Source organism: Barbus barbus (genome assembly GCF_936440315.1).
Source record: "Barbus barbus genome assembly, chromosome: 6".
NCBI lineage: Eukaryota > Metazoa > Chordata > Actinopteri > Cypriniformes > Cyprinidae > Barbus > Barbus barbus.
Window position 1 is genome coordinate 36,905,575 of NC_136734.1, and position 25,692 is coordinate 36,931,266.

At 38.9% G+C, this 25,692-nt stretch overlaps 1 protein-coding gene across 4 annotated transcripts in view; it reads right to left on the reverse strand.

The window, feature by feature from the left end:
- LOC306871742 (rho guanine nucleotide exchange factor 28-like) overlaps nt 1-24,992 on the reverse strand; it is a 94,746-nt gene extending 69,754 nt beyond the window's left edge. For all 4 annotated transcript variants that reach the window (XM_079419870.1, XM_079419868.1, XM_079419869.1 and 1 more), the window contains exons 1-2: nt 24,783-24,992; nt 19,006-19,052 (exon numbers count right to left, since the gene is read on the reverse strand). In XM_079419870.1, coding sequence (XP_079275996.1) covers nt 19,006-19,038 — 33 coding nt within the window. In that variant the 5' untranslated portion in view covers nt 19,039-19,052; nt 24,783-24,992. The remainder of the gene's footprint in view (nt 1-19,005; nt 19,053-24,782) is intronic.
- Nucleotides 24,993-25,692: the final 700 nt, after the last annotated feature.

Consider the following 25,692-nt stretch of genomic DNA (forward strand, 5'->3'; position numbering starts at 1 on the left):
AAATCCCTCCATGGAATATTTAATTCCCATTTGGGGGCCTTCTGTGTCCAAAATTGTGCAAAAACATCGTGGGACAAGGTTTTCACACTGCAGCTGTGTCTCATTTAAAAGGCTGCATCCTCTGTAGTAGGGCTGTATACCTTGGAGAACCTGGCGATACGATACATACCTCGATACACAGGTCACGATTCGATACGTACCTCGATACAGAGCTGTCTCGATACGATTTGATACAATGTGACACGATTCGATACGATTCAATAAAAATACATGGGCCAGAGCCAATTAGTTAATGCTGAACACATTTACTCAACAAACAGAACTCTGCATTTTTCTTCAATTTATTTAAGACAAAAGTGCATTATAACAAAGTGCATTTTGCTTAAATATTTGCAACTTTAAGTGCTCTGATTAATTGTACTGCCATAATATATTTCACTATGAAATCACTTAAATGCTACATCTTGCTTTAACATTTGGCACAACAACAAATCTACCTCATAACAGGATGGATTTTTAAAATCTTAAGGCTAAACCAGGTTTGTCATCAAAAAGGCAGGTTGAACAAAAATCACTGCAGCAACAAAACAATAACCTGAGGATACTCTTGGTAATGCTAGCTTTATCCTATGACTTAAGATTTTTGTTCAAAAACAGAAGTTGGTCAACATGCTTTGAGTTTAGTACACTTCTCTGTGCTGTTACGATATCGCCTGCCGTAGAGAAAACGCGCTCCGAGGAGACACTAGTCCCTGGAATGCACAGGTACACTTTGGCAAGGCGTGACATTAGTGGATATTCATTCTGGTGCTCTTTCCACCAACTGAGTGGACTTCCCTCAGCAAGAGACAGGGGTGGTGCCTCTTTGTACCTTGACATCTCCTCTTCTGCCTGGGCCTGTGTGGTTCTGTGTCTCACCGCAGGACCTGCACTGTAAGTTGAACCAAGCAGATCAGCCAAACAGCACAAGTCCTTTTTCTTCTTGGGTGGTGGGCTGGCAGGAATGTCATCCTTGTCTTCCACATGATTGTCCTCCTCTCCTGGTATCACTTCAGCCTCTTCCTATTATGCAAAATACAGATTTTTTATCAATAAACCCATAGTTAATTCTATAAAGAGCATATTCAAAAGACATATAATAGTTAGTTTTCCTTTTATTTAATGCGATGAACTGACAAACCTTTACAATATATTGTTTTGCTAGTATAGTGCTTTACATGAAGTATATGTTTGAAACCATTTAGTTTTTTAAGCTCTAACATACTATTATGAATTTGAAATTATGAACTGAATATTTCGTTTTATTACACAGTGTGTATATATATATATATGTGTGTGTGTGTTTGTTTGTTTTTTATGTTTTTTAACCATGTAATGCTAATGTTAATGACACAGTGAAAGGGCTTACCCGAAATAGTTCTTGAATTCTTCGAGCTTCTGCAGTGATTCTCAAGTATATTTCCTCTCGTTCATCATCAGGAAGGAAGGGCAAAGCTTTGAATCTTGGATCGAGTGCTGAACATACATACATGGTCTCTTTCTGCTGATCCATGTACCTCTTGCTCAAATCTTGGCAAATAGCCGCTTTGATTTCTTTCACTATCTCACTATCTGCTCTGCTCTCTTGGAAATCCTGGATGAGCTGAGCATGAAGAGGGGCCACAACTGACAGTGTTGGAGAGCTTTCTTTTGACATTACAAGAGTAGCAATCTTCATGGGCTTCATTGCATCCACTATCTCCTCCGCAGATGTAATGTCCGACTCACATAGGGTGCAAACTTCTTTCTCGGTTTTCCTAAGCTCGTTGGACAGAAGAGCAGCGGAGACAGCGGGTTGCTGCTCAAGAAAGCGCTCGAGCATATCATGCGCGCTATTCCACCGCGTCACAACATCAGTGATCAATTTATGTTCAGGCAACTCGAGCAACTTCTGCTTCTGTCGAAGTACGTGGCTGGCTGTGGTACTGCGCTTAAAAAAGGTGGATATCCGTCTAACACGTCCCAATAAACGAGCGACAGCAGGAAGCTTCAGTGCACGCTGCGAGGCCAGGTTTAAAGTGTGAGCGAAGCACCTGAAATGCAACATACCGGCAAGCTCCGCTGCGACGCTCATATTTGCGGCGTTGTCAGTCACAATAGCTGGGTCTTTGGATACGAGGCCCCACTCCTCCAGCGTCGCTTTCAGTAACTGTGCAATATTTGACCCCGTATGGCTCTCGTGCATGGCTCGCGTTTGTAAAACGTGCGACATCAGTTCCCACTCCTCGTCAACGTAATGGCAAGTGATTGTAACAAAAGCTTCCGTGGCTCGCGATGTCCACCCGTCACAAGTCAGTGCCACTCGTGGGGCAGAACTCAGGGCTGACTTAACATTGTCTTTGACTTTGTCATATATCCTCGGTACTGCTTTGTCGGTCATGTAGCTGCGGGTAGGGATCACATAACGGGGATCTAACGTGTTGATCATAAAGCGAAAGCCTGTGTTCTCGACAACACTGTAGGGACATAAACCTTTGCAAATATAATGCACCAGAGACTCCGTAATCTTCTGTGCACGGACTGAGTTAGATGGAAGCTTGGATGTTGCGTTGTCCAAAGTAGTTTGCGTGGGGTCCCGTGTTTTTTTGGGCTGCGGCGAAGCTAGCTTGTCTGCATGGTGTCTTTGCAGGTGGGCGCGCAGGTTAGTTGTATTACCGGTGTAGCGTATAGAAGCCTGGCAATGCTTGCAGATTGCATTTGTTTTATCGATCCCTTGGTTTCCTTCCTTTGCTTTAAAACCAAAATGTGTCCAAACATCTGCCTTTAGGGACAACGGCGCTTCTAAAATCTTCGACATTTTCCATGAGTTTTTTGAAACTCGCGGGCGCCGCTGCGCCCCCTAATGGCTGGGCGGAGTATCGATACTAAGGGCTAGAATATCGATACTGTATCGTTTTTTATTATATCGGTATGTATCTAAGAATCGATATTTTGAGCACACCCCTACTCTGTAGGATGCGTAACGTATCTGAAGTGTCCTCGACCTAGAATTAAACAAGACGGCCTTCGTAGGAAAAGGAAACAGGAAGCATCACGTTGATTTGCCAACACATTTAGAGCATCGTAGCGCTCTCACACTACTTGAAGGAAAATTATTTCTAAATTTGCAAAGTAATTTGAAAAAAAAAATGCTTGCTTTATTTTGCTCAATGTTTGAGGAGCTGCAGCGTACGTACAACAGACATCTGTTAGAGAAAAAAAGGAGGATATTAAGAACAAAGTTTATACGTTTTTACTGGAGGCAATTTAAGTTAAGTTGAAAACACCACATCTGTGCTTGTGTGTACATCTGGTGGCACCGGCATTTTTCAAATTAATGACAGTTGTTTATGGCGACACAAAGAATTGTGGGTTATCTGTAGCAGCGAATGATACACCTGATGCATCCTCCAAATTCCTGTGAAAGAAGGTCGCATTCGAAGGTTGCAGTCGGAGTGTCCTATTTGCTTTTCTGAAATGAGACAACCTCGATGACGTAGGTACCCTTTGAATGAGACCTCTGGAGGACGCAGCCTTCTAAATGAGACACAGCTATTGTAAGACAGTGAGCTACTCCGTTTGTTTGTCTGAGGGAGCAACAGTAACTAATGGGGGCAGGGCTTACCGATAGGTCAATTAGGTGAATGCTATTTCTGACTGACTGTTTGTGTGTTCCAGCATTTCCAGCCCGATCTCACGGCAATTCGTACATATTTTACAAGTTGGCTAATTCGAACGACCTCACATTTTTACTAAATCGTACTTATTTTATGAGTTGCCAATTCGTATGAATTTGTACGAATGACCTACACCTAACCTCGCCCCTAAACCTACCCGTCTCTGGGGTTTAGACAAATCATACAAAACCGTACGAATTAGCCACCTCATAAAATACGTACAAATTTGTCGTGAGATAGCATTGGCATGTTAAAAAGTGCCGATAGGGAAATAGTTCCTTTCCTACTGTACTATATGTTCACTAGAGACATGTGATGGCCATTCATTTTCATTAATATTAATCCATTAATATTCAGATAATTAAATAATACATCAAATACAGATTTAATTCACATTTACCACCCAATATAGATGTAGTTGACTTTCAAAAGACAAGCCACCTGACCAAACAGCTCAAGCTGACTAGCTATGAAATATGAACGCCAGTGTTGGGGAGTAGTTAACTACAAGTAGCGACGCTACTAACTTAACTACATTTTTCAGTAGCTTGGCAGTAGCTCAGTTGCTTTTTAAACAGTGTAGCTTTTCCAGTAGCTAACTACTTTTTGCAGCAAGTAGCGGTGTAGCGCGAGCAAAAGCTACATTGCGTTTTGTCGAGCCTGCGCGAATCAGCGCGATGCAAGCATATTCTTCTTGTTAGATTACAAACTCATTTTTTGCCATTACCGCCACCTGTTGTTTAATCACGCATCTTGCGGCTAACGGTTCACTGACGTACAGAAGTGGGTCGACACACCCATATTATCCATGATGGAGCAAGACGTGGCGGCAGATTTGGAGGATGGAGAAACAACTAACGTTAATTACCCATGGCCTTATTTGTCCAAGTGTCTCTCAAAGAAACGACAAGTAAAGGTTAAACTTTTTGTAACAGTCTGAGATATTTGAGTGTTGTGTGTCATAAAACAATACTCTTTGAAATCATAATTGTACTGCATTGTTTTAAACACTAAATATTTTACTTAAAACATTCCTCAGACACTTATTCAGTTATTTATAATATACGTTGTTCAAAAAAATCTAAAGTAGTTTCAATGTAGCTAGCTACTTTTTGATAGTAACTTGTAGTGTAGCTAACTACTTTTCCAAAAGGGTAGCTTGACTGTAGTTTAACTACTTTAACTTACGAGTAGCTTGTAGCTTGTCAAACTACAGTTTCAGAGTAGCTTCCCCAACACTGATGAACACTGTGCAAGGCATAATCTTCTTAGTGAGCTGAAATAGTATTTCTTGAAATATCCTCTTTATTACAGATAATTACTTGTTGGATTTTCTTTGATCATGGTGTTCCTGTCCCAACAGAACAGGGAAGGAATGTCAAAGAATGTAATATCTTAGAATATCTATGTGGGAGTGAGTATGACCTGGACTAATGGCTCCAAATGAGGGAAAAAATAGTAAAAAGGGTTTTCACTTATTTAATAAAATAAAATTACATAATCTAATAAGGTAAACCCAAAGAATGCTGCAAGAAATGTGTTTGATATGCTTAAAATAGATAGATTTAGATAATTTTTTGAATAACCAAGCTTCAAAGAAAGCATAATACCAGGTCTAAGTAGACATCACAATCAATATATTTAGTCAAATATTAAGTAATTAAAGCTTGGACCTAGCACACATAGACGATTGATAAGAGTCATTTGATCAGCAAGCAACTGCTGGATACTGATAATATCTGATTATATATATGGGTCATGCAACGTTAGGCAGGTTTATTTAGGTCAACATCATCACAAAATAATTTTCCTTTAATCTGATATGTTCTGCTCAATGCATCTGCATGTTTGACGTTAGGTAAGTGATTAACCAGGACAGAGTATCATGTGTTCATTGAGGAAATGCCTTCCATGCGATTCCAACTGATATCCAAAGCAGTACACAGAAACAGGAAGAACACAGTGGACATGAATCTTTCCATGCTCATACTGCCACATGAGAGGATTGTCCAAATAGTCCCCTGACTCAACACGACTGACAACATTCCAACTTTCCAAAGACATCCAATAGTGTATGCTTAATGACATAATTCCTGAAGGGTCATGCCAGCAGCCAGCACAGTCATGACCCACATCACTCAGAATCCACCTAATATAGAGGCTGGACATAAAGACCAGACAACCAACTGCTAGTCTAATCAGCATGTATAATGAAAATTGGCCAGCATTTTTGCCAAGCAAATATCAAGAAATAGTTGCAGCAGTTTGTCTTTTGACTACACTTACAAAGTCCACTATGGGACTGAGCTCGAATCAGTGTTGCCAACTTCTTTCGATGGAACGTAGCTAAAGCCAGTTTGAAAAGTCGCTAAATGTCACCAGATGACGTCATGCGCTAATTAGCATATTCATTACGTCATCGCGTCATATTGCCTTTTACATTTGTTTGTCTCTCTGTGCTCATACTGTATTTTAATGCAGCCAAATTCTCAAAACTGTTTTCCTTTATATATTTTACTGTTTATGTTGTCAGTCAATGGGATAAATATGAAATAGTGACTGAAACGCAGCCCTTTAAGAATACTTAACCAGCACTCCCTCCCAAGAAGTTAGTATGCACAAAAATCCTAATTTATAATCGAGCCGTCGTCTGATTAAATCAAATAATACATACAAGATAAGACAAGACAATTCCTGTGCTGTGATTTCAGCTATATTTGCATGTAAAATTAGAGAAGCAACATAATATATATTTGAACTGAACGCGCTGCTCCTCTCAGCCGCTCACTGAACAGAGAAAGAGGTGCGTGCACGCTGACCTCGCGCCGTTGCGGCAGTACCAGCGATCACAGAGACTCGCTAAGGTTTGTCAAAGAAGTCGCTAGATTTGTCGCTAGTCACTTTTGGGGAAAAAGGTCGCTAGGGTGGTCTGAAAAGTCTCTAAGTTGGCAACACTGGCTCGAATAGCTTCAGCATCAGCGACTTCTTATAGGACACAATCGCTGTCAATCAAAAGGAGATGCAGGCTTTCGACAAACCCTCCAATCATCACGCAGAAGCCCGGAGTCCAGCCCCGCCCACTCCTCCATTCACCCCCAGAGACGCTGAGCGTCAGGGGGCGGGACATAATCGCAGCATTTATCCAATGACCGTCTAGTATTGAAGCACTGAAAAAAACTGTTCAAAGCAGCCCCATTGAAGTCAATGGACGCTGGGCTTCAACAGGCAAATACACTGATGCTACGGGAATATATGAGAAGGAAATCGAGTCACCTGCTATATGCAGCTGATTCTGAACGAACTCGTCTCTGAGATGAACGTGTTCTAACGCATTTTTAATCAATAAAATGTTAACACAATAGTACATATTTGACCATTAATTTTTTGACATTATAGGGGAAGCCGAGCTTCCCTTGCAGTCTTAAAGAAAGCCCCACTGGTCTACTAATACACTACTTTCTTTTCTATTGGCCTCTGGAATTGTCAGTCTGCTGTCAACAAGGCTAATTTCATTACTTCAATTATTACTCATTCAAGGCTAAACCTCATGGCCCTGACAGTAGTGTTGTAGTACTCGAGAGCAGTCTTGGTCTTGAGACCGGTCTTAAGACCATTTTTTGATGGTCCTGGGGCCGGATTCACGAAAATCTTCTTAAGAAATAAGTTAAGAAATTTCTGAAGATAAATTCCACGAAGTTCGTAAGAATGTTCTTAAGTGCAATTCTTGAAAAATTCTTCATAAGTTCTCAAATAGATTCTTAAGAAAATCGTAATTTTTCTTCTTAAGAAGAAAATTATCTGAGTGAATACATGACGCACTGATAAACTCACACTTTATTGTCTTTTTGCGCTTCCTGCACATAACCCTACTAATCATAGTAAGCGTGCACAGTCTTTTTGTAGCAACTTTGACTGGCGCTCAGCTTCACGTTTTTAATGTGGCATGTTTTTGAACAGCCTGTCTCAAGCTGCAACGATCGGTTTCATTCATTTTTTGTGCAGTGATTTTGCGCTCTCATCTAAGTGAATGCTTCCGGTATGTGTGTCCGCGCAAACGTGTCCTGTGTATCGGCACGTTCATATGTGCAGCATACTGCCAAAGATTAAGTCGTATTTATAAGCTAAAATAAAAGCGTCCAATTAAAGCTCCCTATCTGACTAATTTTTGTAGAGTTGCTACTGAGTTTTGAAGTCAGCAAAAAGTAACGTCACACATGGCTAATCATGACCGATCATTGTTTACATGATCAGTCATCGCTGTCACTTCAGAAAACTTGTGCACATCCCTATTAATAGTCCTACTATATATTAGGCTATATGTAGCTAATGTTGTTGTAATTCTTAAATATAACAATTAATTTGAAATAACCCAATAAATTCATTAAATGATTCTTACTGTTTGGGATTTAAGACAAGTTTGGGGCTGTCTTAAATTTAAGAAGTTATTTCATGATTTTTAAGAAGATTCTTTTCAAGAATTTGAATTCTTAATTTTTGTCTTAAGAAAAATCTTAAGAAAAAAAGACAAGAATATTCTTAAGAAGAATGTTTGGGAATACAAAATATTCTTAACTTTTTTCTTAAGTTAAAAAATAAGAAGAAAATGGCAGTTAAGAAGAAATTTCTTCTTAAAAATGTTTCGTGAATCCGGCCCCTGGTCTTGTCTCGGTCTTGACCACATTTGTACACATTCTTGTCTTGGTCTCAGACTAAGAGGACTCAGGATTTTGTTTCAAGACCGGTCAAGACCACAACTGCGTTGATATCACTACATTGTCTGATTTATTTACAACCATCATTAATGTGATTGGATGTAAAACTTCCTGCTTCAAATGCAATCAATAACTAATTAAATAACTAAATAACAAAAACAAATTTGATTTATACCAATGGATCTCAAAATGTTTGACTTCCCAGCCCCCTATTGTCCACACATTATTTGAAGGCCCCCCCTCCACTTACCCAAAATATTTTAGAGCTCAGCATGACTAGAAATATATATATTTATTATAAAAATAACCAAATACTAAGAAATGTCTTTGATTTTTTTACCTGTTTAAGTTCATTTTAATGCTTGTTTTTTGTTTTATTTTAAAACAATTTTAAGTCATCTTGAGACCCCATTAGAAGTTTCACGAGTTCACCCTTACATCTAATCTGATAGCAAATAGGCATATTTTGGCGTCCTGTCCTGGGGGAGGGCTCCGTGCCCGGAATATAGCCCGAACCCAGAGAACTCCCCCTATCACTAATATGGGATAAAAATAGATTAGGGAGAGGAGTTGGGATGGAGGAGGGATGCCGGAAAACTGTCATTGGACAGAGGTAGGCAGGCTGCATATTTATAAGCATTGTGCTCGTTAGGATAGTTAGCTAAACGAGTTGCACCTGCGCCAGATTAGTTGATTGTAAGAGTGTAAGTGCTTGAGTGTATGAGATGTGGGAATTTTTATATTATAATATGATATAATTAATAATAATAATAATAAACAATTTTTTACATTATTCTTAACATTTATACATTTTAATTGTACCAGTTCAGATGCAGCGTCTGTGCCACCACTGCAGTGCAAAGATGAATTTTGTTGTTAGAGATTTCATTTGATTGGTAACAGCTCTGTAAGTGTCTTATTGTTGTATTTAATGATTAAAAATAAGGCATTTCTCAGGCGGTAAATGTGGATCCTTAAGATGAATTTGAGCAATGCTGGTCTGGTCTTGGTCTTCACTTCGTCTCGCCAACCTGCCTTGGTCTCATCTTGGTCTCAACCCCTCAAAGTCTTGGTCTAGGATTAGGTGGTCTTGACTACAACACTACCTGACAGAGACCTGGATCAAACCAGAGGACAATGCTACACCTGCAGCACTCTCCAATAATTTCTCTTTTTCCCACACCCCCCATTTGGCTGGAAGAGGTACTGGGACTAGAGGTATTGGTCTGCTCATCTCTAATAATTGGAAATTTACTCCTTTACCATCTCTGGATATCAACAGTTCCTTTGAATCACATTCGGTTACTATTACCTACCCTCTTAAAATCCATTTTGTAGTTGTTTATTGACCTCCAGGACCACTAGGTAATTTCGTGGAAGAATTAGATATGTTGCTCTCAACCTTTCCTGAGGATGGGAATCCCCTAGTTATACTTGGAGACTTCAACATCCACCTAGATAAACCTAAGGCTGCAGACTTCCACAATCTGCTTACTTCTTCTGATCTCAAAAGAGTATCAACTACGGCTACTCACAAATCAGGCAACCAACTGGACCTGATTTGTACACGACACTGCTCCACTGATCATGTGCTGGTTACTCCACTGCACAGATCGGATCAATTCCTACTCACTCTTAACCTCAACATGATCCCTGACACAACCCCTCCACATGTCACTTTTCGATGTAACCTACACTCACTCTCACCCTCCCAGCTATCTGCTATGGTTTCATCTTTGCTTCCTCCCCCTAAACAGTTATCATCTCTTGATGCTAACAGTGCTACTGATACTTTCTGCTCTACTCTGATGTCTTGTTTAAACACTTTCTGCCCCCTATCTTCCAGGCCAGCCTGTACCACCCCTTCTGCCCCTTGGCTAAATGATGTTCTCCGCGAACATCGTTCTAAGCTCAGGGCTGCTGAAAGGGTATTGCGCAAATCACAAAATCCTACTGACCTTAATTTATAACGATCACTTCTCTCTAATTTCTCTGCTAATGTCTCCACTGCTAAAAGGATATATTATTACGACAAAATTAACAATTCGCCTAACTCTTGCAAGCTCTTTAAAACATTTTCCTACCTCCTTTGTCCTCCTCCTCCATCAACTCTAACAGCTGACAATTTGCTACATTCTTCATTAATAAAATTACAAACCAAACAGCACAATTCTCCATACCACAAACTGTCAAACACATCTTCCCAATAAACTTACACTCATTCACATCCTTCTCTCCACTCTCTGAGGCAGAAGTCTATAAACTCATCCTTTCCAGTCATCCTACTACTTGTCCGCTTGATCCTATTCCATCTCATCTCCTTCAAGCCATTTCTCCTGCAGTTGTACCTACACTCACTCACATCGTTAACACATCCCTTCACACTGGAGTTTTTCCCTCAGCATTTAAACAGGCTTGTATAAACCCACTTCTTAAGAAACCCACTCTTAAACCAAATCTTTTAGGGAACTACAGACCGGTTTCCCTTCTACCATTCATTGCAAAAAGTTCAAGTTCAAGTTTATTTGTATAGCGCTTTTTACGATACAAATCGTTGCAAAGCAGCTCTACAGGAAATTAAGTTTCCACAATATATTTATATTTTGCAGAACCTCAATATATTTAACTTATGGCAAAATTTGGTAATTCTGTATGTTGTCTGAGCTTTGGCATCCTCTGAGGTCCTCTGAGGGGTTGGCATTATCTTTTCTCAGGTGTTCGGTCATCTCAGATCATTTAAGGGTTGGATCCAGACTGAAGCTTCTGTAATTCATAGTTACCACGGAATGTTAATCCCGTGACAGAAACAGAGAAACAAATAGAGACATAATTAGCATAGCTGCTGTTCCATCTAAGCAAAAATGATTTGTTCAACCCAAGCTAAAGAATAATAATAATGTACATTTGATCAGATATAACTGTAATACAAGATTATAAGATGCATTATGTGAATGCTTGGCTAAAGAGATGTGTCTTTAATCTAGATTTAAACAGAGAGAGTGTTTCTGAACCCTGAACGTTATCAGGAAGGCTATGTGAAAAAGCTCTACCTCCTTTAGTGGACTTTGTTATCCTAGGTACTACCAAAAGTCCAGAGTTTTGCGACATTAGGGAGCGGGTTGGATTGTAGCGTGGTAGAAGACGAGTTAGGTATGCAGGAGCTAAACCATTTAGGGCCTTATAGGCAAGTAATGATATTTTGTAAATGATACGGAACTTAATAGGTAGCCAGTGCAGAGACTGTAAAATTGGGGTAATATGATCATATTTTCTTGACCTGGTAAGAAATCTAGCCGCTGCATTTTGGACTATCTGTAGCTTGTTTATTGAAGATGCAGGACAACCACCTAGCAGTGCATTACAATAGTCTAGTCTAGAGGTCATGAATGCATGAACTAGCTTTTCTGCATCAGAAACAGGTAGCATGTTTCGAAGCTTGGCAATGTTTCTAAGATGGAAGAATGCTGTTTTTGTAACATGGGAAATATGATTTTCAAAGGACAAGTTGCTGTCTAATATAACACCCAGATTTTTTACTTTAGAGGACGTAACAGTACATCTGTCTAGTTGCAAATTGTAATCCAAGAGATTCTGTGTACTGTTTTTTGGTCCAATAAGTAATATCTCTGTCTTATCTGAATTTAATTGAAGGAAATTATTGGTCATCCAATCTTTTAAATTTTTTACACAATCTATTAGCTTAGATAGTTGAGAAGTTTCATCTGGTCTTGTTGAGATATATAGTTGAGTATCATCAGCATAACAATGAAAACTAATATCGTATTTTCTAATAATATTACCAAGGGGCAACATGTATATTGAAAATAGCAGAGGACCTAGTACAGATCCTTGTGGTACTCCATACTTTACTGGTGATAATTGAGATGACTCCCCATTTAAATAAACAAAGTGGTAGCGATCGGACAGGTAGGATCTAAACCATCTTAAAGCCTGCCCTTGAATACCAGTATAGTTTTGTAATCGATCTATGAGTGTGTCATGGTCTATAGTGTCGAACGCAGCACTAAGATCAAGTAATACTAGCAATGAGATGCAGCCTTGGTCTGAAGCAAGAAGCAAGTCATTTGTAATTTTAACAAGTGCAGTTTCTGTGCTATGGTGAGGCCTGAAACCTGACTGAAATTCTTCATAGAGATAATTTTTTTGCAAGCAGGAACACAATTGAACAGACACAACTTTTTCAAAAAAAATTCTGTAATTTGCCAGTTCATTAGTATCTAGTTGTGGTTTCTTAATAAGAGGCTTAATAACCGCCAGCTTGAATGGTTTTGGGATGTGACCTAAAGATAACGATGAGTTAATAATATTGAGAAGTGGTTCTTCTGCTACAGGTAACAACTCTTTCAGTAGTTTAGTGGGTACAGGATCTAATTAACACGTTGTTGGTTTAGATGCACTGATAAGTTTATTTAGCTCTTCCTGTCCTATAGTTGTAAAGCACTGCAGTTTTTCTTTGGATGCGATGAATGAAGCTGAAAAACACTTGAACGAGTTGTGTTCAACTAAGTCTCTGGCTTTCTCACACAGAACAACCTCCTGGACAGCAACCAATCTAGCTTCAAAAGTGGACACTTGACCAAAACTGCCTTGCTCTCAGTTGACTTGCAAGACTTGCAAGAGAGGCTTCCAAAGGGCCTTTCGCACTGCTTTAGTTCCAGAACTAAAAGTACAGTATTAAAGTGCTGGGACGATTTTGCGCAAACTATTTCCCAGTACCATTTAAAGGGTTGCATTCGCACCGACAGTGGGTACTAAGAAGTGACGTAAGCCAGTAGACAGCGACGTCATTTGTACGCGGCATTAAACAACGTAAACAAAGAACAATGTTAACCACAGGAGGATGGAGGATGGATGATGCTGTGATCGGAGCTGTGTTTTTGTTGTGTCTCGCGGGTTTCACAATAATGGACATGGAATTTCGACGTATACATCAAGCGATTGAACAGAAAGGAGGACTAAGAATCTCCAATGACAATTTGCAGTGTTACATTTCATTAAGGCTGATAGAAGCACAAAACACCATAGACAAAGTCTTGATGTAAATGCCGTTAATAAATGCTCTCAGTATGATACAATGTTTACACAGTACATGTTTACACAGTGTTTTAAATCATGGCGGGTAAGGGCATTTTCGTACGCGTTTAGCCAATCAGCGTACACTTACATCACGGATAGTTCCTAGAACAGTTTTAGACCCTACTCTGAAGTAGGAGCTAATTTAGTTCCTGGAACTAAAACCGTTCTTAGTTCCCACGGTGCGAACGCGCCAAAAAGGGGGTAGTTCCACAATTAGTTCGGGTCCTATGGAAAGGTTCCTGCGGTGCGAAAGGCCCTCAAATCTTCATTACTTATCTTGCTTGATCTGTCCGCTGCTTTTGATATGGTCATCCACCAGATCCTCCTGTCAACCCTATTGGGAAAGGGCATCTCAGGAACCTGGTTTGAGTCTTACCGCTCAAATAGGTCCTTCAAGGTATCTTGGAGAGGTGAGGTATCCAAGTCACAACATCTAGCTACTGGGGTGCCTCAGGGCTCAGTTGTTGGACCACTTCTCTTCTCTGTCTACATGGCATCAATAGGTTCCGTCATTCAGAATCATGGCTTTTCATATCACTGCTATGCTGATGACACTCAACTCTACCTACGTCTTCCATCCTGATGATCCAACGATAGCTGCTCGCATTTCAGCATGTGTAACAGGAATTTCTTTCAATTTCAATTTCAGGAATGACTAAATGTAGTGTAATGTTATTTAAAATGTCATTTATTCCTGTGATGGCATAACTTGAATTTTTAGCATCATTACTCCAGTCTTCAGTGTAACATGATCCTCCAGAAATCCTTATATTTGGGGGTCCTCCTTGACATCAAAATGTTTGAAAACCACAGCACTAGATATTGTATCATACTCCCAGCATTCTGTGGTTCCCTATCTGGAGTTTATTCAGTGTTATCAGGAAAAATACTTGACAGACAAACAGAGAGGCTTTTTACTCAATGCCGGTTGTTCCTGTCAAACATCAACACAGCTCTCCTCACTTCACAAAAGAAACCATACACAGAGCCAGATTTGACTATCTCTGTAATGATGTTTGGAAAACAAAACATGTCAAATATGTCTCCATATCTCTGCTGTGCGCAGCATCTTATCATTCATAGCTAGTCAAGAAGACATCTTTATATAAACTCTGTGTTTTAAAGCTGCAATCCGTAACTTTTTTGTGTTCAAAATTTACAAAATTATCAAAAGCGAGTACATCAAGAACCCATTTTCCAAACTGTGTTTTTGGCTTATCCTGAATCACTACAGTACACTTATAATAAGTCTTTATATCCAGACTCTTTCAGAGTGGTATAGGTGGAACCACTGCGGAGTAGCCCAGTACCTGCGTGATTCTTCATAGACATAAACAGAGAGAAGTCGTTTCGGCTACAATGTTCATCTGCAAGACGCACACAGTTCTGTTTATTGATCGCTAGAGCGCCAAAAGTTATGGACTGCAGCTTTAACAGTCTGGACAAACTAACGAGTGTAAGCATTCAATGTACGTTACAGATCTAGGGCTGGATTTACTGACATCTTGCACCGTGCAGCACAAACTGTCTTTTGGCATTAAAATAGTACTGTAAGGATTTACTAAAAACATGCTTTTTGAAGATGAACAAAAGTCTTATGGGTTTGGAATGACATGAGGGTGAGTAAATGACTGCAGAATTCATATTTTTGAGGAACTCTGGATATTAAAGATCTAGTAACGTCATATAAACTCAATAAAAAGTTACTAGGGCTCTAATGTGGTAGGAAAACCCTTCTCAGTCGATTTCTTAGTGACATTAAGGGCTTTACCAGGTGATTTGAAACTTGCTCTCCTTGACTGTGACTCATTAAACATTCCTCATGGCTCTCCACACCAGGTGAGACTCGGGTCTGGCCAACAATATCCAGACACACCCTGGCACACAGGGCTATACTAACACACACACACAAACTGAACCCACTCATATCTACTGAAGGAGCACATACAGTACAGTCATGATTACTTCAGTTAATAACGTTCACACCCACTCAATTTAAAATGTCATGGCAACAGTGAAACAACTACAGCGGTTTGTTTAGCTCAACCATAAGGACTACAAAGTTTTTCTGTTTCCTCAATGTAAACTCACATCCAAGTTGATCGTGCCATGAGAACTACAGACTTTGATTACAACTTTCTATTCATCGAAGAACCCTTAAAAAACTACATCTGCAAAAATATTAAGTAGCACAACAGAATCATTTTCTGATGGATCATGTGACACTGAAAACTAGAGTAAATGGCTGAAAATTCAGATTCTGCCTAGACAGGGAAAAAATTACTCTTTAAAATGCCCTGTTATCTCAGTTGTTTTAAATTGTAATATTTCACAATATTACTTTTTTTACTGTGTTTTTGATCAAATAAATACAGACTTTAGCGAACAGAAGAGATTTCTTTCAAAAACAACGACAACAAACTTGCCATTAGAGTAATTTTTGGTGTGAAACAAATATACGCCTTTGGTTCATAAACCATTTGTTCAGACTGACCTACTGATCAAGAATCGCATCTTTGAAAGTGAAAAACCACACTAGGTACCACTTACCTAGAAACACCTAAAAGCATTTAACACACACACACACACACACACTAATTGCTTTTAGCTCCGAGTGAATGAGACTGTTTGTCTGCAGTGCCGTACTGGGAGTTGAGAGTTGACACTATGCAAGTCTGCTATAAACTCTCAACATATCCCCTTACAATAACACATTAACCCCATCACAGTCACACACACCTTCAAAAGCTTACACAACTAACACATAGTGCCCCTCTTTCATAATGAGGTCACAGAGACGGATTGTGCGACTCTCTCGTTCACCCCACACACTGTGATTATACAGCTGAGCCAGCAAATGATGAAGAGAGCTTCAGAATTCACAACGGCCTCCTGTCCAGGGATCAACACCTCTCAAACATCTACTCCTGTAGACCTGGGGTTGAAGATTTGGGCTAGTAATAAAAAGGTTGCAAGAAGTGACTCAGGTTTCTCCAGCAGAATTGCTTCTGTGAATTTGTAAAAATGTATTGGTAAAGTACTATAGAAAAAGACATGTAGATAAGAAACTGGATTATGTTTTCATGCCCCAAGGTCATGGGTTTGATTCCACGATCATGCACATATGGTTTTAACTGTATGGCCTGGATATACAGGTCCTTTTCAAAAAATTAGCATATTGTGATAAAGTTCATTATTTTCTGTAATGTACTGATAAACATTAGACTTTCATATATTTTAGATTCATTACAACACAACTGAAGTAGTTCAAGCCTTTTATTGTTTTAATATTGATGATTTTGGCATACAGCTCATGAAAACCCAAAATTCCTATCTCAAAAAATTAGCATATTTCATCCGACCAATAAAAGAATGGCCATTATGTTCATTTATGCACTCAATACTTGGTCGGGAATCCTTTTGCAGAAATGACTGCTTCAATGCGGCGTGGCATGGAGGCAATCAGCCTGTGGCACTGCTGAGGTGTTATGGAGGCCCAGGATGCTTCGATAGCGGCCTTAAGCTCATCCAGAGTGTTGGGTCTTGCGTCTCTCAACTTTCTCTTCACAATATCCCACAGATTCTCTATGGGGTTCAGGTCAGGAGAGTTGGCAGGCCAATTGAGCACAGTAATACCATGGTCAGTAAACCATTTATCAGTGGTTTTGGCACTGTGAGCAGGTGCCAGGTCGTGCTGAAAAATGAAATCATCTCCATAAAGCTTTTCAGCAGATGGAAGCATGAAGTGCTCCAAAATCTCCTGATAGCTGCATTGACCCTGCCCTTGATAAAACACAGTGGACCAACACCAGCAGCTGACATGGCACACCAGACCATCATTGACTGTGGGTACTTGACACTGGACTTCAGGAATTTTGGCATTTCCCTCTCCCCAGTCTTCCTCCAGACTCTGGCACCTTGATTTCCGAATGACATGCAAAATTTGCTTTCATCCGAAAAAAGTACTTTGGACCACTGAGCAACAGTCCAGTGCTGCTTCTCTGTAGCCCAGGTCAGGCGCTTCTGCTGCTGTTTCTGGTTCAAAAGTGGCTTGACCTGGGGAATGCGGCACCTGTAGCCCATTTCCTGCACACGGTGGCTCTGGATGTTTCTACTCCAGACTCAGTCCACTGCTTCCGCAGGTCCCCCAAGGTCTGGAATCGGTCCTTCTCCACAATCTTCCTCAGGGTCCGGTCACCTCTTCTCGTTGTGCTGCGTTTTCTGCCACACATTTTCCTTCCCACAGACTTCCCACTGAGGTGCCTTGATACAGCACTCTGGGAACAGCCTATTCGTTCAGAAATTTCTTTCTGTGTCTTACCCTCTTGCTTGAGGGTGTCAATGATGGCCTTCTGGACAGCAGTCAGGTCGGCAGTCTTACCCATGATTGCGGTTTTGAGTAATGAACTAGGCTGGGAGTTTTTAAAAGCCTCAGGAATCTTTTGCAGGTGTTTAGAGTTAATTAGTTGATTCAGATGATTAGGTTAATAGCTCGTTTAGAGAACCTTTTCATGATATGTTAATTTTTTGAGATAGGAATTTTGGGTTTTCATGAGCTGTATGCCAAAATCATCAATATTAAAACAATAAAAGGCTTGAACTACTTCAGTTGTGTTGTAATGAATCTAAAATATATGAAAGTCTAATGTTTATCAGTACATTACAGAAAATAATGAACTTTATCACAATATGCTAATTTTTTGAAAAGGACCTGTACTGCAAGTGGCTTATAAATAGTCTGCCAAATACATACAATACATACAAATGTCATTTAAGTAATTTCGTTAGAAATTCAGGCTGAGGGAGCTGTAAATAATTACAAAAGGTGGAAAAAGATTGTTACAGTAGTGTAATGTTTTCTTAGTAATAATCTAAGGAAGTTAATGAATGGAGAAAAAAATTAAAACCTAGTTAAAAAGTTGAAAGTCAGGTAAGGTGCCATTTCATCATAAATCTTAGGGCTTAGATACAGCATTTTCTTTTGGTCTCTGTCGCAATGACTAAAAATAATAAAAAGCCACGAAGGTTAAACCCCCATAAATTTTAATCATTTGTAAATTAAAGGGATAGTCCCCCCAAAAATTAGTTCAGGTTCAGGTTTGAAACGACATGAGGATGAGTAAATGATCACAGAACGTTCATGTTTGGGTGAACTCAAGACACAACTGTACCTACTTCCAAACACACAATTTCACAAGACTAAGTTAATGAGCAACTGAAAACACAAACTGTACCACAGCATTTGTATGGCAGTTAGAATTTGTTGTTAACTTTCCATTCGTATTCTCTATATTATAAACTGAATGTAAACGCAGTTATGAGAGATGCTGAGATGCATATGTACATGTAAAGCCAGAGAGAATGAAAGGACAGATCCTGAAAGAACAATGAAAGAATAGAATTTCATAAGTTAAACCAAGAGAAACAGGACATCCTAAAAAAAAAAAAAAAACACAGAGAAAGAAACATGGGGGGGGTTAAGATTGTTCTGTCAGACTCACATAAAGTGGCACCTCTCCCCTGCTGAGCTCCATTACAGCAGCAGCACCTGAAAGGAGAAAGTACATATGTATAAAACACAGCAAAGACACACACACATATACACCACCTTAAACCAAACACATCTGTACAAATAACTACATATGAGCAGAACAGACCCTCACATGCGAGTGCTGCACAGTATGTGGAGACAAGTTTGCAAAACTCTGAGAGAACAAACGTCTATTCACCACAAAAACAAAACATGACATTTTAACTGAACGCTGGCTCAGAGGAAGAAAGACAATACAGTACACAAGCAACAAAAAGCCCCTAGAGAAAGAGTATTTGACTGTGCATTATGGCCAGTCATAAACAAACATGCAAAACAAGGGCATCAGAATGAAACCTCACTGTCTGTTTGTCCGTCCTTTCATTTTGCTGACTCATAGAGTCACATGACTTCTCTTTTAATTAGGCCAAATCCTCCTAGAGGGATGGGAACAAAAACCTTGCCTTTTAATTGGGACATGTTCACATGGCTGTGCGGACAACAGAGAGCTTAATCTTTTGATCCTCCAAATGTCAGAACACAGCTTCCATCAAAACACAGCCCTCTCTCTGTCTAACTCACTCTCGGCCTGAGCACCGCTGCCATGTTCTCTCTTGCAGTCAACAGGTGGGAGAGCTGGGTCTAATAGACGACACATGTGGATGTGTACTGTCAAGTCTGGATTGACATGAAGGTGGGTAAATGTCCCTTTAATTATAAGCTCTTTAGATGAGCATTTGGAGTGCTGCAGGGATGAAGTAATTTTGTAGAAGAAAGCTAAAGTTTGGCCATAAATGAACGATGGTTGCATGATTTAAGAGCACCATCACTAAAAAAACTCATATTTAATATTTATTTAAAATCTACAAGTTGGAAAGTTTGAGTTAGAAAGGTTTGCAAGAGTATAAATAAAGTTTAGACACAACAAGGCGATAAAATAAAATAAAACACGAAACATTTGAGCACTGACTTTGGGACGATGGAACCAAAAGTTCAAAAATGCTGACCTGTTTCCAGGTTAAGACTTGTTCTTGGGTTTTCATACATAAATGGTTTTCTAAAGAACTACAAAATAAAAAAACGCGTTTAACTACTCTAGGTTTTAGCTGCAGTCTTACTTTTTAAGAGATAATTATGGAATGTGTTTGGTCAAGGCCACCGTGTTAAGCATTTCAGATGTCAGTTCTTTCTACATGTCTACAATTTGGACAGGTGTGAATCACAAAAAGTGTAAATATGTGCGAGACATTAAAAATAATGGTCCTGTTTGTTGTTTTCACACAAACACTAGCGAGTGACTTTTCATGAGGCTATGACGTCACATGTAACTCAATACAGCCTACAGATCCAACAACGCATACACTCACACACAAACACACTGTGAGACAGAAACCATGAATACTGCATAGTTAGGAGTCCAACACCCCTGGTGAACATATCCCAAATGTATGTTGTATATTTGTGTGCACAAGATTGAATGCGTAAATAAGGAAAACATGAGGCCAAGAGAGATCAGTTGGTTTCACCGGGAGCTCAGAGACTCATCAGCTCTGATCAACCTTTAGATACAGACTGAGGCACTGTTACACAATCCCAACCAGCCAACTCTGAACGAATATCTTCTCTCCATCTAACCTACCACAGTATTCCAGCAGGTGCTCTGGAGTCCAAAAATGATGGAAAAATTATATTTTATGATTCTTTCTAGTTAATTGTATGCAGGTTTTATTTTTATTTTATTTTTGTTATTATTGGAATGAGCAATAACTTTTCATAATCTCTCTCTCTCTCTTGCACACACCAGCAAATTCAGTTATACCTGGAAGGCATTAACGGGGTTTGGAGTGTTATCAGGGCTTTTTTGGTGTAATTGACACACCTTGCTGTTTCAAAAACAAATAAGTATGACTTACTCTATGATACCAACTAAACTGACAGCTCTTAAAACAAACACACACACACCCACACGCAGAAGAAATAGATTTCACGAAACTATTTCTAAAAAAAAAGACAGGCGAACCATATGAACAAGATGGAGCAAAGAAACAGCAGAAAGACAAAACACAAACAGAGTGAGTGAACAGAGAGAGAGGTGCCCTGAGTGACCTGTGTCTGCTTGGGTTTCCCTGGGTGAAATCAAGCTGACTTCAGCCATACGCACTCAGATTCCACCTGCAGTCTACTGACACATGCCAGATGTCCCCTCTATCACTCTGTGTAACCTTTAATCCAACACGATTACAACCTCTAACAGGTCAAAATGGTAGCAACAAAAAATATGAGGTTTTTGAGCTTGCACCAAGTCTGGTGATGGGGTGAAACATACATAAGAACTTATAAAATCTTTGGGTATGACTTTGAGAGCAAGTTCAAAACAGTGGTGTTATCTTTAACTAAAACATTTCTTAATTGAAATAAAACTGAAATATACATAACAAGTATCAAGTACTTAATTACTGATAATTAAACTGGAATCAAAATAAAGCTATAGTATATAAATATTACAAAAGCACATTACAAAATTACTAAAACATAAAAAATATATTTAAAATAATGCTATATAATAAACCATACAAATAATACTAAAATAACAATGGTTCAGGATGACAAAAAGTTATTAAAAGGGGTCATATGATGCGATTTCATGTTTTCCTTTGTCTTTGGACTGTTATGAGCTGTTAGTGCATATATAAGATCTGCAAAGTTGCAAAGATTCAAGTCTAAAACCAAAAGAGATATTCTTTATAAAAGTTAAGACTCTGCCACGCCTTCCTAAAACGCCTCATTTAAACAAGCCCCCACATGTCTACGTCACTGTGTGGGAAGATTTGCATAACACCACCCAAACGTATACGCAATGAAAGAAGGTGTAACTTTTATTCTTGCTGTAGTATTGTTGTTGCCACCGCCATGTCGTGGAGACGCTGTGTGCTTCGTTGTGAAAGCGAAAGTACTTTATTTGGCCTTCCAAATGAGTACACAACTAGAAATCAGTGGTTAAGTTATATTTACAACACTGTTCCAGAACAGTACAACGCAAATATTCGAGTGTGTGCTGCACATTTTACGGAGGACTGTTTCCTGAACCTGGGAGAGAGTAGCCTACAATGTGAACACTATGAATGGCTGTGAACACTATAAAGTGGGGCAATTCCAACGTCACAAGGACAGTCTGGTGCTTCTGACTTACAGCCTGTAAGCACGTTTCGATATTTAAAGAATTTGCTACTGACTATTCAAACGCGAGTTTTGAGCAGTGTAGAGTAGTGCTTGTTTGGCGTTTCTACGATCACAAATGCAGACATGGTGTTATGTTTAGGCGGCCAATCAAAACTTCTCAGAATGATGACCTTTGTAATAATCGGCACGTTTCAGAAAGGCAGAGCATAGAGGAGCAACAATAATGTACAGTATGTGGAAAATAATGTGTTTTTTGAACCTCGAACCACATAAACACATTGCATTATACACAAAATAATGTTCTTTTTAGCAACATCATATGACCCCTTTAAATAACATAACATAAAATATCATACATAGCATCTATAATTTATATATATATATATATATATATATATATATATATATAACATCATACATAACATCTATAAAATGCATTATTATTTAGTAATAATGTAATATTCCATGGTAAGTACAAGTTTGTTCCTCAAAAAAAAAAAAAAAACTTGGCTTACAATAAGGCATGTACAATGGAAGTGAACTGGGCCAATAAAAGCCAATAAAATTGATCATTTTAATAATATAGCTGTAAGACATAGTGTAACCTATGTGTAACATGATTTTAGCACTGAACAATTTTATAACCTGTTTTACAGCTTTTAAGAGCGTTTAAGCTTTAAAAGAATAATGAAAGTGCTTTTATGATATTGCAATATACCACACCACATTAACAAAACGATGGATGAAATTATTCATGGTAGTCAACATTAGGCCACAAACATTGTTGATTGAGCTTAACTTATATTCAACTTGGGAAATTCATGTAAAACAACATTTTCTGTTAGAAAGCCTAAAATGTGACTAGACTAACATTATTCCTGTGGGATATTCGTTAGCTACCCTGTAAGCCTGTGAAGCATTCGTTTGTTGCTTCTGTTTGCTCAGTATTCAACAGAGCAAAGAAGAGAGACAAAGAAAGACTGATGAGGAGCGCACTTCAAAGTGTCTTTCATGCCAAACCCTCCTATTTCTCTTTCTCTGACCTGAAAGTGAGGGCTGGGTCTCTCTCAGGCCATGCCATTCATGCAGGATACAACAGGGGAAGGAGGAAGTCAAAATCCCTCCTGATTATCAGGACACAATGCCTTCACCCCCTCTTCTCTCTGCGTCTTCCAGTTTGGCCTCAAGTGTGTATCTAAAATTCTGTAAACATAATCATGGCTGCAACCTCAACATTGTACAATCAAGTGCTTAAAATGACTTGTTTTGATGACAGCTCTGCTAGCTAGATGGCCACAGTCATAATAATGTTTCAATTACATGGACACAACTAATTTGAGTCTGATTAGTGAGAGGAGTAATATAGTGCTGTCAGAATGTTATAAAACTGATTGCATGTAACTGCATAGTCAGGGTAGAAAAATTATGTTAAGGATACATTTGTATGTACTAATTCACATTCACACAAGTCAAAGTTAAAGATACGAGTAGGGTTTGTGTTAAAGTCAATGCAGGGCTCCAAGTAAATACTGCATGCAAATCTGATGTTTTGCAGAACAACTGCCCCACACAATTTCCAGATTTTTTCTGCTGTTATGAGACACTTCTTTTTAATGTTAGCAAAATGTATGTTTAAAGAAAGAAAGAAAGAAAGAAAGGTTGAGTCTTCCAAATTGTTTTAGCTTAATCTTTCACAAACACCTTTGGACATTAAGATATATTCACATACTGGTATATTAATTTACCGTGGATAATTTTTTACATTATCAAAAATTAATACAGACAGACAGTTGTTGATTTCCAGATTTCCAAATCAGAATGTTGGCTTAATCTGGTTATGGCAATTGAGTTAAAGTATTTATATGGCATCAATAATAATCATATAAATCCAGAATATTCTGTGCATGTAAACACACTCATTTTTATTGCAGTAACGTGTAATATGAATAACAATGACACACATGTCATGATTATGAAGGTTTTTATGCATGTTTATGACAACTGTCATTAAGTGTCATTCGCTCAGTTATGTAATTTTTAATGCAAAGATTAAATTTTTTTTAGATGTCTTTGTTATGGGCTAGGGTTAGGTCAAATAAAGTCATCTTTACATTAAAAATGACATAACTGAGCGAATGACACTCAATGACAGTTGTCATAAACATGCATAAAAACCCATTCCTATTTATGGCGTGTCATGTCATGATTATGAAGGTGTCATGTCAATCTTATGCACACCCCTTCGAGTAAAGTGTTACCATAAATTTATTACATTTTTTCACCACCTTAAATAAAATCGATTTAGATAGATTAAATTGATGTAAACAAGGATATTGTTACAATACTGAAAACATTTTTCCAGTGCGCTCCAGTTCTCACAGCTGACAGCTTTCACCGGAGCTTCCTTTTTCCCAGCACAACTTCACCGCAACTCCAAAACATTTATAACATTATTCGAAGGCGAAAGGATGATTCCATTTTAGAAGCCGCGGGGAAATAAAACTACTTCCCAGCACTTTATTGAAAGTGCGTCCGCAGCTGTACAATACATGCGACAAGAGCCCTTACCTCACTCCATACGAGTGTAATCCCTTCAACTTCCAAATATAACACTTTAAAACTGCTTGTACAAAGTATCCTGACTGCCTCACGACCAGTACATCCGTGTGCGTGACTTGCACTTGTACAATGCCGACTGGTTTAAATGGACACACGGGTTGTGGATGCGCCACCGGTGCTCACTCTCTTCAACGCCGTGCAAGTACTCCAGCCTTGTGTGATCATAGCCCTGCCACCCAACGAGCACGTTAACCAATCCTACCACGGTGAAGGTTGGCCTTATGAATATTAAGTAGGCTGCTTGACTGAACACCGCAGAAAAGGTAACCAAGCAACGTCAGTATGACTGAATTAAACCTTCGTCATAGTAGGGCTTGTACGTTCAATTAAGAGAGCGAGCGAACTACAACAGCACAGTCACGTGTTTAGGGACCATACACTGTCAGGCTGGTTTACCTAGAGGACTGGAGGCTTTGTTAATCCTTACTTGTATTCATCATGTTCAGACTTGTTTCAAACACATATTGTAAAATTGAGTTATAATTTAAACATACAGTATAAAGCTGCTAATTTTTTTTTTTAAGTATGGTTTTGCTCAGTTAGATGACAATAAATTAGTACATTTTAATGTCTTTTAAATTATTATTTTCAGAAATAATCAGCAAAAAGGTGTCATACATAAAGTATTATGTAAAGAGAGAGGCTATTAGGTTCTGTTCTTTTACATGCTATTTTAGGATCAAACTTGAGCGATAGAGAGCACAGCTGAAAGTATCCTCTCTTTCTATGCAAGATATAATCCATGTTAAATAACAAAAAAATCATGTTAACATGCTTGTGAAACAGGATACATAACACTATTAAAGCCTAAATCATCTAACACCTACTGTGCCTGGTCGGTATAGATAAAAAGACATGT